The sequence below is a fragment of the Neomonachus schauinslandi genome, chromosome 6, assembly GCF_002201575.2.
Source record: "Neomonachus schauinslandi chromosome 6, ASM220157v2, whole genome shotgun sequence".
Classification (NCBI taxonomy): Eukaryota; Metazoa; Chordata; class Mammalia; order Carnivora; family Phocidae; genus Neomonachus; species Neomonachus schauinslandi.
The window spans coordinates 4,733,934-4,748,273 of record NC_058408.1 but is presented as its reverse complement, the minus strand read 5'-3'; the positions used below and the strand labels follow the sequence as shown (position 1 = coordinate 4,748,273).

Below are 14,340 nucleotides of genomic sequence, written 5' to 3'. Positions count from 1 at the left end.
CACCACATAAAGTTATTATAACATCATTGACTATATTCCTTATGCTGTACATTACAGCCCCATGACTTATTTGTTCTGTAACTGGGTATTTATACCTCTTAATCTCCTTTACCTATTTTGATCACTCTCCACCACCTCCAACCTCTGCTAACTACCAATTTGTTCTCTATATCTGTGGTCTGTTTCCATTGTGGTGGTGGTCATTTTTGTTTCTTTTGTTTTGTTTTTTAGATTCCACATATAAGTGAACTCTTACAGTATTTGTCATTCTGTCTGACTTACTTCATTGAGCGTAATTCTTCTAAGTCCATTTATGTTGTAAATGGCAAGAGTCCATTCTTTTTTATGGCTGAGTACTATGCCTGTGTGTGTGTGTGTGTGTGTGTGTGTGACACATCTTTATCCATTTGTCAGTGGACATTTACGTAGCTTCCGTATCTTGGCTACCAGAGATAATGTTGCAGTGAACATGGAAGTGCATATATCTCTTCAAATTGGTGTTTTCATTTTCTTCAGATAAGATATCCAGTAGTGGAATTGCTGGATCATATGGTATTTCTATTTTTAAGTTTTTGAGAAATCTCCATACTGTTTTATATAGTGGCTACAACCAATTTACATTCCCACCGTCAGTGCACGAGGGTTCTCTTTTCTGCACATCCTCATCTACACTTGTTATTTCTTGTCTTTTTGATACTAGCCACTCTGACATGTGTGAGCTGATACCTCGTTGTGGTTTTGATTTTGCATTTCCCTGATGATCAGTGACGTTGAGCATCTTTTCATGTGTCTGTTGGCCATCTGAATGTCTTCTAGAAATGTCTATTCACGTCTTCTGCCCATTTTTTAATTGGGTTGTTTGTGTGTGGTTTTCTTTTTTTATATTGAGTTGTGTTTATATATTTTGGCTATTGACCCCTTATTGGATATGTGATTTACAAATATTTTCTCCCATTCAGTAGGTTGCCCTTTCATCCCTTTCATCTTGTTGATGATTTCCTTTGCTGTGCTGAAGCCTTTCAGTTTGATGCAATTCCATTTGTTTATTTTAGGTATAATGGAACTTTGTACGAAGTGTTAGGAGAACACAGAGGAGGGTGTGTCTAAACGTGATGGTGTGATATAGAGGATTAGGAAAGGATTTACAGAAATTTATTTGAATAAAGATTCTAAGAACTGTGAGAATTTAGACAAATAAAGGATACATTTCGGTATCTTGGTTTTTAGCACGCATATGCAGTGCTCGTCCTTGTGTATCTCCTGTTTCCAGCTTTCTTTCTTGCCTGCAGCTGACTCTTTCCTCCTCTCCCTTTGCCCCAGGCCATGATGGTGGCATGATTGTGTTTAAACTGGAACGGGAACGGCCAGCCTATGCTGTTCATGGCAATATGCTCCATTATGTCAAGGACAGATTCTTACGTCAGTTGGATTTCAACAGCTCCAAAGATGTAGCTGTGATGCAGTTGCGGAGGTAAGTCAGACCTGTTCCCTCCCTCCAGACCCTCTCGTCTGTCGCCAGAACTGATACCCACAAACCGGACTCTGTTCTTCCAACGACATTTTGGATCTCATCTCCTCTCACAGATTGAATCCCTATCGGGGAGGCTGCTCAGTTTAAACCCCAAGAGCATGGTGGGCAAGGAGGATGCCATGAGGAGAATGGGAGTTTCCCTAAGGAGAATGCTAGTGACCCTGTGCAGAGGAGACCATAACTGCCACAGTCCGCCGGGTCTGTTGCAAACCAGAGTCTCCTGGTAGAGAGCAGCCCAACTTGGTGACAGGCCTTTTTCCCTCTGTTTGGCATTTCTGTAACTCTTCTTTGCTTTCCAGCAAAATGCACACATCTCTAAACTAGAATATATGTCTCTGGAAGCTCTTAACTCTGAAGATACGATAACCTCTGGGATGTCTGGCAAAAAGAACTGTCCTCTTGGAAAGCCAGCTGCATCAGCATGCTGAAACATTCATGGTGGCAAACTCTGGCATGAGGGTTTGATAACCACCCTCCAGCATTACTACAATAAAAAGATGGGTTTATGTGAACACTCCAAGGGACAGGAGAAATTAGCCAGAGACAGAGCATGTCATGTTACTCTGGTGTCCCCTGCAATTATGTGTAGGAATTTGTACCCAAGAAGAACCAATCCCACTCACTACAGTGAGTGGCTAACCCTACCTTCCGTTGAATAATTGGGCTTGTACTAGGGTTTGTCTTTTTAAAACTGTTTGTCAAAGCTGAATTAGGGATGTCCCCAAGCCTTAAAGGAAGGAAGAGAGTAGATGCAATATTTATTTTTATTCCTGATTATAAAAGTGATGAGTATATGTGTAAAGACTGGATAAGTAGGAGGTGTGGGAGTAATTCCATTCTTCCATCCTTATTCCTCTTCCGTATTTTCTCTTTTTTTCCATGTATTACTCCAGTGGTTCCAAGTTTCCGGTGTTCAATATGTCATACAATCCAGCAGAAAATGCAGTCCTACTGTGTACGGTACGTAACCCATGGAATCCTCCTAGGATCTTCCCATTTCCCATAGGTCTCTTTCTCATGCCCTTAGAGAACCTCTAGCGGCTCCTTAGAAGCCATTTAATGGTCATTTTGAGAGAGCTAACCCAGTAAACAGGCTCAAATCAGGTCCACTCCAGTGATGATAAACATGTTAGGGTTTGTGCCCTTCTCTTGCATAAGGCTGACGATCTCTAAACTTAACGGAGCATCAAGATGAATGCCCCAAATCACTACACACATATATATCCTATGCAAAGAGAATGTTTATCTTGATTCCTCCATGTGGGTAAAATTGTAGAGCTGACTTGGAGGAGGGTTCCTGTCAGTGGAGTTGCCTTCAGGGTCAGCAAGTAGCTCCCACATTTCTTGCCATATAATTTGGGGGAAAAAGAAATGACATTCTAGTTTTAGTGCCCTGTTTGCCAGTTAAAAAGAATGAAAACCTGTCTTTCCCCATATGACTTTGAGTGTCTAATCCAGTCCTTGTTCAGTATCTAAGAATATTTTTTTCCTGACAGTTGTCTTTGCTATCTTTCCTTTGATTTTTTTTTTTTCTCCCCTTTGAACAGACTTTAAAGGTGATGAGTTGTGTGCAGGTAGAGCAACCAGAATATTGGGGATTTGGTTTGTTAATTTTTGGAGCCAAGAGCAATCCTTTGCTTCCTTTCAGATATGATCTGCATCTTTGGAGGATACAAAAAATAAAGTGCTGTGAATTCTGAGCCCTTGGGCAATGAGCCTGAGAATTTTTAGCTGTAGAAACATTCGCTTGCCCTGTGGGTGAAGAGTGAGGAAGGGATACCTTCGAATTGTTGTATGATGGCACAGTTTTCTGTCGGAATAAACTGCCGCCTTAGGTTCCTCTCACGATTTGACCTCTCTCTGTCGTCCACAGAGAGCCAGCAATTTAGAGAACAGTACCTATGACCTGTACACCATCCCCAAGGATGCAGACTCCCAGAATCCTGACGGTAGGTGCTCCCTGTGTCTGCCGGGCTTTGCGCACAGCTCTTCTCTCCTGCGCAGTCGCGCCTCTTCAGGGTTTTCACGTTCCATCCCCAGGCTGCGGCCACATCACTCATGTCTGTTGGCAGGGGCCGCTGACAGTTGCATCACAGGCGACCATGGTGTGAAATATTCATGTTCCTCCTTCATTTTATTACTCCAGCTAGATATATATATTTTATAATTTGGTTATTAGAAACTCTCCATTTTCTCTTTCAGCACAGCATGTTATCCTAGTTTATTGTCAGCTGATACGACTTTCACCCCGGTAGTTTCATTTATTTAAGAATGTGGTTCCAATCTTGTAGTGTCTCATCCTGGGACTAGGGATTTATGCTCTCCCATCCACTCCAGATCCGAATAGGCTTCCTTTTGCATGTCAAAGAGATGAGGCTGCTCGCAGCCCCACACCCCACCAGGGATCCCAGGATCCAGCTGAGACCCCCATCTACCTCTTCCATCACCACCACCCCTTGTTGAGTCCTTCCTGTTAGAATTCGTGGACAGCCTTCTCAGAAGCTCCTTGCAGTCCACTTCCTCCCGTTGCTTTACAGAGTGTGTTCCTTGGGTCCCCACCTTACTAGCACGCTTTCAGGACACTTTAGACTCCATCAGCAGATTGTGAGAAGTCGTTTTGCTGGCCCTGGCCCTGTTGTGGGTGCTACTGTGTCGTTAGCGTTGCCGAAACGATTCACTCTTTAAAAAAAAAAAAAAAAGCGTGGTCCTGGTGAGAAGAGAGGAAACCTGTATGTCTTTGGCATCCATAAATTAAACAGTGAAGCCGTTTCTGACCAAATTTTATGATTGTGTCCCTCCCTACCCACCCCCTTACTCTTTTTCCCCCTCTGTTTTTCAGTTAATAGCATTTAAAATACCTTAGTTTTGTTTTAGTACCACTTTTGTTTTCTCCATCTTTCGAGGGAGAGAATAATTAGTAAAGGAGTACAGTGCAGCCCGGTGACAGGCCACAGAGAGGAAGAGCAAAAGCTTGACGAGTGTGGCTCCCCAGCCCCCGCAGCGTGGGGGTGTCGGCTGTGATAAGAATTGCCTGTCAGGCACAGGTGCTGGAGAAGTGCAGAGCAAGGCTGGCCCGCACGTTCTGTCCACTTTGCTGCCGATGCTAATAGATAAAAGTACTTTGGGGCAGCCTTCTGTGTATGACCCTTGAGGTGTCCCCGAGAGTGGAGAGCCCATTAAGAATTCTAATCAGCCAGTGAAATGCTGGGGAACCAAGGAACATTTATAACTTTCTTCAGGGTAATAAAAATGATTGACATTTATGGAGCAACAGCTTGGTGCTAAACACTGCCCTGCACAGAGCTCATCTGCCTGTCAAGATTTAGTTGGGAGCGCTCTGCCCCACCCTGCTCTACCCCGAGGTCTGCATTTGCATGTTAAAAGCAGCAGAGCAGCTGCGTCCTGGGGAGGGGGCTCTCCCTCTACTCCAGCTTGTGGAGCTAGGAGGTCCTAGACGCTGACAGGCTGCATGCAGCGCTCAGCAGCTTGGCCAGCCAGGCCCTGCTCGTTAGCTTGATGGAGTGTGCTGTCTCCCAAGATGGGCGGTCCTTCTGCCAGTACATGGTGTTGGCTGAAATGCATCCACTTGGCCTAGAGAAAAGAGGCTTGGCAGGGGTGGAGGTTGGAGTTTGGAGGGGACTGGTGGGGAAAAGTCACTGACAATAGCCTCAGGTTACAGCTGAATTAGTTAGGAAGCAGCTGAACTGGCAAAGCCAACATGGCAGCCAGCAAGACTGGCAGCTCCATGGCACCTGACTCTGTCACCTGCCAGTGGCTCATCACACGCTCCCGCCCTTTGCTTTTGTTCTCAGCTCCTGAAGGGAAACGATCCTCGGGCCTGACAGCCGTTTGGGTTGCTAGAAATCGGTTTGCTGTCCTAGATCGGATGCATTCGGTGAGTTAAGCCTAAAAGGGGAAACTGATTTTGGCGTCGTGGTGGCAGTGGTCTAAGTATCGCACAAAGAAAGAGCAGGTTTTCTCTCTGCTCACTGCCTGGGGAGTTGTGATCATCATGCAGATAACCCCAGTCGCCCCATCAAGCGAAGAAACCTGAAAATTGACTTGATTGGGTTGATGATCACTGTGGGTCTGAGCTTGAGAACCAAGCTAACGTCACTCTTGACAACACAGAAGCCAGAAAACATCAAATCTGAAATAGGTGGGCTGGATGAGGAGTAAATCCTCCTCCTTATGCTAACTACTGCCACTGGTACTTAAAAATGTAAGCAGTCCTAAACAAGACAGACAAAGCTCTCTCAAGAAAATATGTAACAAAAATTTAAGCCCAGAAGTCTTGTCCTCTCTCTGATTGAAGGAGGAATTCGGACTTCAGTTGGATTTCTCAGGATGTTTCAGTTGGGGGAAAAAGCAAAAGCTCTCAAGGCCCCTGGAGAGGGTTTGGGTTGGAGTGGGCTGCCTGGAGTGGTGACTGGCCTGGACAGGAACAACCCAAACTTGATTTCTTGAAGCTCAGGAACCCTTGCTGAGGCACGTCAACTGTCATCATCTGACGAACACACATTTCTGATAACCCCAGCTTTGGTCATTATTTCAGCTCCTGATCAAGAATCTGAAGAATGAGATCACCAAAAAGGTGCAAGTGCCCAACTGTGATGAGATCTTTTATGCTGGCACAGGCAGCCTCCTGCTTCGAGATGCAGAATCCATCACGCTCTTTGATGTTCAGCAGAAGCGGTAACATGTCAGGTGCCCCCAAGCAGACAGGCGTATAGTGGGTGAGAGTGGACCTCTGTAGTGGGAGCTTTTCTCCCAGTGAGTTTGCCTCAGGCTTGGCCACTTTTGTGCTATAACTCTAAGACTTGCTCGCCACTTTTCCCTCTGGGGTCACTTTCCATCCTCTCCATACTAGCATCGCAAGGAGGGGCTTATTTATCAGTTTTTGGAGCACCTGAACGAAGAATGCTTTTGGGACTTAGAACTATGGGCACGTAGGGATGAATAGCATGGTTCTTGTACTTAGAGGAACTTACAGTCCACTGATGAGATCAGACATACACAGATTCCCTAATAATACATGTGAATGAGGGGCAGGGAGTGAGGGAAGGGAAAGTGCACAGTGGGAGCCAAAATGTTTCCGTCACTCAGCTACCATACAGAGAGTGTTTATTTGGTATTATTTTAAGAAACTGGGGCTTACATTAATTTGGAGATGAAAAGCATGTAGGTCTTAACCTGGGACGAGGGAGTCAGGTCCACTTAGGTTCACCTTTCTCTGTCCCAGGACTCTGGCCTCTGTGAAGATTTCTAAGGTGAAATATGTTATCTGGTCAGCAGACATGTCCCACGTAGCACTACTGGCCAAACATGGTGAGTCTTCATTATATCCGCCCTGATTTAGAGACCGGCCCTTCCCTCCCCATCCCTGCCAGTCTGCTTCACTCATCCTGTCCAGCAGAGCACTCATGTCCTTTGCCTCTTACAGCCATTGTGATCTGTAACCGCAAACTGGAGGCTCTGTGTAACATTCATGAGAACATTCGCGTCAAGAGTGGGGCCTGGGATGAGAGTGGGGTATTTATCTATACCACAAGCAACCACATCAAATATGCCGTCACCACTGGGTAAGTGAATCATCTGATAACACAGAGTGGGAGAATGTAGCTCTTGAAATCACTGTCCTGTCTCAAGGGATATAACTGAGTCCTCCTTGAACCTTCTTCGTGGAAAATCTTTGTCGGGCACATGTGTGCTACGCACAGCTGAACATTCTTTTTCAACTCTTTAAAAAATTGTGACATATGACCCAAACGCAGACAAATGCACGGAGTCCATACAAAGAGAATAGCAGATTGTCACATAGTGGATGTCCGTGTCCCTGCCACCCAGGTCAGGAGCTACAGCAGAGCTGGCAGCCAGAAGCTCTCAGCCTTGAGCACAACCACCTCTCCTTCCCACCCAAAGATCACATTATTCTGACTTCTATGGAAATTTCGTCCTAGCTATTCTTTGTAATTTTACTGCCCAATATGTGTCTTAAAATAGTATACTTTAATTTTGCCTGGTTTTGAACTTCATGTAAATCATACTGAATATATTGTTTCATATTTTACTTATTTTGCTCAATATTTTGTTTGTAAGATGCATCCATGTTGTAGCTGTAATTTATTTTCATTGTGTAATATTCTATTATATGAATATACCGCAGTTTTATCAGTTCTACTCTAGAGGGATGTTTGAGTGATTTCTAGGATTTGGCTACTGTGATGAACAATGTTCTTTTAAACATTCTTTTACATGTGTTCTGGTGCAAATGCACATAATGTTTCTCTAGAGTGTCCACCCAGAGCCGAATTGCTGGATCATAGAGTACGCGTATCTTCGCGTTTACTAGGTAACGTGAAACTGCTCTCCAGAGGGGCTGTACCGATTTTCACGTCCACCAGCATGGTAGAAAATCTTCCTTGCTCACCATCCTTTCCAGCCCTTGGCTTTGCCAGACTTATTTTTGTCTATCTGGTGGGTGTGTAATGGCATCTCATTGTCATTTTACTTTTCTACGCTGATTCCTAATGAGATTGAGCAACTTTTCAGTTGACCATCAGGATTTCCTCTTTTGTGAATTCTCTTCAGGCCTTTTATCTCTCTTTTTTAATGAGTTATCCTTTTTAATTTTAGGAGTTCTTCATATATTTGAGTGTGCATCCTTTGTCAGGGCTACGTGTTACAAATCTTAATGTTTCTTCCCATTCTCTAGCTTGTCTTCTGATTCTCTTTATGATGCCCTTTGACGAACAGATGTTCTTACTTTAATATAGTTGAATTTATGAATCTTACCTTTTATGGGTATTGGGTTTTGTATCTTCTTGAATAAATCTTTATCGACTCCAAGATTATAAAGGCATTCTTTTATATTCTCTTGTAGAAACTTTATAGTTTTGTTTTTCATATCTAGGACTGTGATCTGCTGAAGTTCATTTTTGTGTATGGTGTGAGGTGCAGGGGGCTCAGTTTCACAGTTTTCCTTATGGACACTCAGCTGTCCCAGAGTCATTTACTGAAATCAGACCAATCTTTACCCCCTCGTTCTACAGTGCCTTCTTTGTCACGTATGAATCATGTTTCCAAAAATGCAAGGACCTATTTTCTGTGGGCTGTGTGTTGATCTCTGATCTCATTCTGTCTTAAAGTATTACAAGCTTTAGGATTTTTCGCATCTGCTAAAGCACATCCTCGGATCTTTCCCACTTTTATTTTTTAAAGTTATTAAGCTATTTTCTAATTACTTTTGCCTTGAAAAGGCAAGTTTTCAATTTTTTTTTGCCTTAAAAAAGTATGTTAGAATCAGCTTGTGAAATTCCATGCAAAATAAAACCAACAAAGAAAACACACTATTGTGATTTTAGTGGGATTGCATTGGATCTGTTTGTCATTTTGGGCCTAATTGACATCTTTACAATATTAAATTTCCTGATCTGTGAACATGATGTAGTAACTCTTCATTTATTTAGGTGTTCCTAAATAAATGTTTACTCTTTCAGTAAGGTTTATAATTTTCTCCATAGAGATCTTGCATTTCTTTAGATTATTCTTAGGCCCTTGGTAGTTTTCAATGTGATTTGTAAGTGGATAGTATCCATTTAAAAATTTAATTTTCTGACTTTTTATGATACTTAGAAATACAATTACGTTTTTAAATTGATTCTATTTCAGAGACTTTGCTAGACTTTTATTATTTCTAGTAATTTATCTTTTTTTCACAAATAATCATAGCATCTTTGGGTAGTGATGGTTTGTTTCTTCTTTTCCAGTACTTATACTTTCATGTGTTTGTCTTGCACTGACCAGAATCTCCAGCATAGTGTTGAATAAACATGGTGATGGCAAGCTTTTTCGTCTTGTTCCAATTTAAAGAGTGAGCTTTGGGGAGCCAGGGTGGCTCAGTTGGTTAAGCGTCCGACTCATGGTTTCAGCTTGGGTTGTGATCTTGGGGTTGTGAGATTGAGCCCCACGTTGGGCTCTGCACTCAGCGTGGAGTCTGCTTGAGATTCTGCCTAAGATTCCCTCTGCCCCTTCCCCTGCTTGCACTCTCTCTCTCTTAAATAAAATCTTCAAGAAAAGAAAAAGAGTGAGCTTTCAGTGTATTGGCATTATGTAAGCTTGTTGTAGACTTCTTTAGAGATAGCTTTTATTTATTAAGGAATTTCCTTGCTATAGCTCAGATAAATATTGAATTTTATTAGATACTTTTTCTGCATATACTGAGGTAATCATAGGATTTTTCTCTTTTTATTGATTAGTAGTGAATTAAATTGATTTTTAAAAAATGTTAGACCAGTGGGGTACCTAGTGGCTCAGTTGGTTGAGCATCTGCCTTTGGCTCAGGTCATGATCCCAGGGTCCTGGGATCGAGCCCTGCATTGGGCTCCCTGCTCGGTAGGGGGCCTGCTTCTCCCTCTCCCACACCCCTGCTTGTGCACGTGCTCGCTCTCTCTCTTTCTGTCAAATAAATAAATAAAATCTTAAAAAAAAAATGTTAGACCAACATTGTATTCCTGATACAGATCTAACTTGGTCATGATGTTTTACCCGTTTCTGATATTGCTAAATAAAATAAATTTTATTTATTTTTAAAGATTTTATTTATTTATTTGACAGAGACACAGCAGAGCAGGAACACAAGCAGGGGGAGTGGGAGAGGGAGAAGCAGGCTCCCCACTGATAGGGGCCTTGATATTGCTAGTTTTAGTTTGCTAGTATTTTGCTCAGGATTTTTACATCCATGTATGTATATATATGAGATTGACCCATGACTTCCCTTTTTCTTTCTGTCCTTGTCAGGTTTTGGTGTTGAGGTTGTGCTAATTTCATAAAATAAGGAAAGTAATACACCCTCCTCTGTTCTCTCAGTGAGTTTGTAATAAGATTCGGTTTAATTCTTCCTGAAATGTTGGGTAGAATTTGCCAGTGAAGTCATCCAGGCCTGGATTTTTTTATGATTCAGTTTATCTTGTGTAACAGTTATGGGACTGTAGGGGTTTTTTATCTCTTTTTAGGCAGTTTTGGTAAATTTTACTTTTCTTGGAATTTGATCATTTAAAAAAAGTTTACGCCTGTCCTCATCCTGCAGGAGCTAGAGCAATATCCCCTTTTCCATTCCTAATATTGCAGTTCTATCTTTTTGTTTTAATTAGCCTCATGAGAGGTTTATCAGTTTTATTTAGCTTTTGCCTTTATTGATTGAACTTCTGTGTTGTATTTTTGTTTTCTATTTCTTAATTTTATGATTGGCTTCATTATTTTTCCTAAGTATATTCTTTGGTTTAACTTTTACAAGAACAAAATTCTTGAGTTGGGTGCTTATTAATTTTTATTACATTTTTACTTTTTATATTATATTTATTAATTTTCTAATATATGTACATAGAACTCATTAGTTTTTGGTGTTTCTTCTAATACAGTGTGTGCACTTAGCATCCCGGATTATCAATCAAATTTTGTGTTAGCGATGCCCATAAGTTTTATAAACTTTTAGTTTTTGTTCAGTTTAAAATATTTTTTGCTTTTTATCATTTGTATGTCAGAACTTCGCATCTCCCGCTCTTCTCCTTTTACCTGTAACTGCAGGGAAGGATTTAACTGGCCCAGTGATTGTATATCAGAACTTTAAATTTAACTTTCAGGACTGATTCCTTAGCCATGTCTCTTGGCTCTCAGAGTTGTAACTTATGAAGAAAGATCATACCATGTGCCCCGTGTTTTCCTGCTTCATACAAAAGAAAAAGTACATGTGGCATTTAGTTCTGCTCTCTTTTGAATTGCTTCCCATCTGTCCCATTGTGCAAATGGCACTTGGCCAAAGAGCAGTGAGAAGATAAAAAGTTGTGTCCTAAGCTTGTTCCAGGTCCTCACGGGCTGGGTTTTGCCCCTCATTTGCTGAAAGTTGTGCCCTCTAACTCCTATTTGCAGGGACTACGGGATCATCCGGACTCTGGATTTACCCATCTATGTCACGCGCGTGAAGGGCAACAATGTGTATTGCCTGGACAGGGAGTGTCGTCCGCGGGTGCTCACCATTGATCCCACTGAGTTCAAGTTCAAGCTGGCCCTGATCAACAGAAAATATGATGAGGTATGAAACGAGACTGTGCACTAGGGGTGTGAGAGGGCCAGCACTCCTTTTTCCCTCTGAGTGATCTCTCCTTCCTTCCCCACCCCACCCCAAATGTCTAGGTACTGCACATGGTGAGGAATGCCAAGCTAGTAGGACAGTCCATCATTGCTTACCTCCAGAAGAAGGGCTACCCGGAAGTGGCACTGCATTTCGTCAAGGATGAGAAAACTCGATTTAGTCTGGCACTCGAGTGTGGAAATATTGAGGTGAGGGAGACGTGGTCATGAGCCCCATTTCATTGCAGAGGAGGTGATAGGGTTAGGGTCGCATTGCAAGGATGTTATTCTGGGCTTGCTTCTTCAGGAGGTATGATGGAATTTGAGATTTTTCTAGTTGTTAGTAGAGCTGTCTTCCTGTTGGCCCATCTCTGCCACTTCCTGTCTCTGCATCTGCCATAGCATTGTTACTGTTGTCATCATCGGTCATTCTGAATTCATTAACTTCTAGAATCGGAGCAACATAGTGTGGAATCTGAAAAATCTCATTATTTCCTTCACCTCTTACTTGCTGATTGGCTGCTTAGATGAAGAAGTACTTGTGAAATGTTGGGACCTAGAGGGGTGCCTGGCAGCTCAGTCGGCATCTGATTCTTGATCTCAGCTCAGGTCTGGATCTCAGGGTTGTGATTTCAAGCCCTGTGTTGGGCTCCACACTGGGTGTGGAGCCTACTTAAAAATCAAATCAAATAAAATCTTTAAAAAAAATGTTGGGACCTAGAGTGTACAGGCGTTTTTTTAAATGGGAAGAGGGCTTAGGTGAATTGACTTTCTAGTTGTGAACTTCCTTCTTTTATTATTTCTTCTGTCTTTCCTAAAGCCCCTGTGGCTCTTCAAACTTAGCAAGTAGAAAAAAAGGTAGCTAAGTAGGAATTGGCCCTACGGAATCACCAAATGGTAGGAGATGATTTTGTTGTAAAAGTAAATTTCGGAGGAGAAGGATAATGTAATGTGATTCTTTCCATGGAGCCAAAGGGACTCTGTTTGGTGATAGGATTTTCAGTAGAATTAGACTGAACGCTAAGAGTAATTGCAAGTATAGAGAGCCTGTGGGAGATTTATGTAGAGGCAGATACTTTGACTGTAGTCCCTGGTTTTGAGTCACAGTATCTGCCAACCTGTTAACTCTGACCCTGGGGACTCTTTAGATTGCTCTGGAAGCAGCCAAAGCACTGGATGACAAGAACTGCTGGGAAAAGCTGGGAGAAGTGGCCTTGCTACAAGGGAACCACCAGATTGTGGAAATGTGTTATCAACGCACCAAAAACTTTGACAAACTTTCTTTCTTGTACCTTATCACTGGCAACCTAGAGAAACTTCGCAAGATGATGAAGATTGGTGAGTCCCCAGAAACTAAGGATGGGAAGAGCGGTCCTTGGGGGAAGGAGGAAGGCAAATAGAGGAGAATGAGAACTTAAGAGAAAAGCCCTAACTTGGTATCTCTTACTGACTTGCTGCAGCTGAGATCCGAAAGGACATGAGTGGCCATTATCAGAATGCCCTCTACCTGGGTGACGTGTCCGAGCGGGTGCGGATCCTGAAGAACTGTGGGCAGAGTAAGTAAGCACGCGGGACTCACCAGCTCTCTTGGGGCTTAAATAGTATTTTCTCTTCGTGGTGAATTACCCACGTATAGTGGTGAGATGTTTCCCTTTGTTGTGCATTTTTCCAGAAGAGACAGCATGCTCCTGTCAAGCTCAGGAGACATTCTTCAGAGCCAGGTGGAGGTACAGCCAGAATATTCAGTCTGGTCAAGCACTCTTAGGAAAACAGTTAATAGTCATGGAGGAGCTAGGGGGTTTTAAAATGTCCTGAAGCAGAGACCCTAGTAAATACACTTGACTGGTTGCCATTATTCAAGCCTGGAGGTTTTACTCTTTTACTTATTTATTTGTTTATGTATTCAAGGGATATTTTCTTTTCCTTTTTTTTTTAAAGATTTTATTTATTTGACAGAGAAAGACACAGCGAGAGAGGGAACACAAGCAGGGGGAGTGGGAGAGGGAGAAGCAGGCTCCTCACTGAGCAGGGAGCCCGATGCGGGGCTTGATCCCAGGACCCTGGGATCATGACCTGAGCTGAAGGCAGATGCTTAACAACTGAGTCACCCAGACGCTCCTCAAAGGATATTTTCTGAGAGCCCAGTATGTACCAAGCACAATACTAGCATTTGAGATACGCTAGGAAACAAGAAAGGTGAGAGATGTGGTTTGAGCAAAGGTGCTAAGCAGTAAAGGGGTCAGACTTGCCATATGTTGTAAAGGTGGAAACAACGTGATTTATTGAAGGGCTGGATGTGTGACGTGAGGAGAGGAGCCAGGGATGACTCCAAGATTCTTGTCAGCACTGATGAGAGAGTTTAAGGATAAGTGACTGTATTAGTTACTTACTGCTGTGGAGCAAATTACCCCAAACTGAGTAGTTTAAAACAACAAATGCTGATTACCTCAGCATGGCTTAGCTGGATGCCTCTGGCTCAGTGTCTCTCAGGAGTCTGTGATCAGGGCGTTGGCCAAGACTGCAGATATCTCAAGGCTTGAGTGGGGAAGGATCTCCTCCCACACTCTCTACAGGGCTGCAGGCAGTCCTCAGGTCCTTGTGGGCTGCTGACTGGGAAATGTCAATTTTCTGCCATGTAGGCGTCTCCTTAGGGCACTTTACAGCATGGCAGCTGGTTTCCC

The 14,340-nt window shown here is 42.8% G+C and overlaps 1 protein-coding gene across 4 annotated transcripts in view; it reads left to right on the top strand.

Moving 5' to 3' along the window:
- COPA (COPI coat complex subunit alpha) overlaps positions 1-14,340 on the top strand; it is a 43,562-nt gene that overhangs the window by 22,896 nt on the left and 6,326 nt on the right. For 3 of the 4 annotated variants that reach the window (XM_021682060.1, XM_044915885.1, XM_044915883.1), the window contains 11 exons: positions 1,321-1,471; positions 2,425-2,491; positions 3,405-3,480; positions 5,344-5,426; positions 6,087-6,226; positions 6,774-6,859; positions 6,975-7,113; positions 11,459-11,621; positions 11,723-11,869; positions 12,808-12,997; positions 13,120-13,215. In XM_021682060.1, coding sequence (XP_021537735.1) covers positions 1,321-1,471; positions 2,425-2,491; positions 3,405-3,480; positions 5,344-5,426; positions 6,087-6,226; positions 6,774-6,859; positions 6,975-7,113; positions 11,459-11,621; positions 11,723-11,869; positions 12,808-12,997; positions 13,120-13,215 — 1,338 coding nt within the window. Of the gene's footprint in view, positions 1-1,320; positions 1,472-2,424; positions 2,492-3,404; positions 3,481-5,343; positions 5,427-6,086; positions 6,227-6,773; positions 6,860-6,947; positions 7,114-11,458; positions 11,622-11,722; positions 11,870-12,807; positions 12,998-13,119; positions 13,216-14,340 lie in introns of all 4 variants that reach the window. The other variant, XM_044915884.1, reaches the window with a different exon arrangement.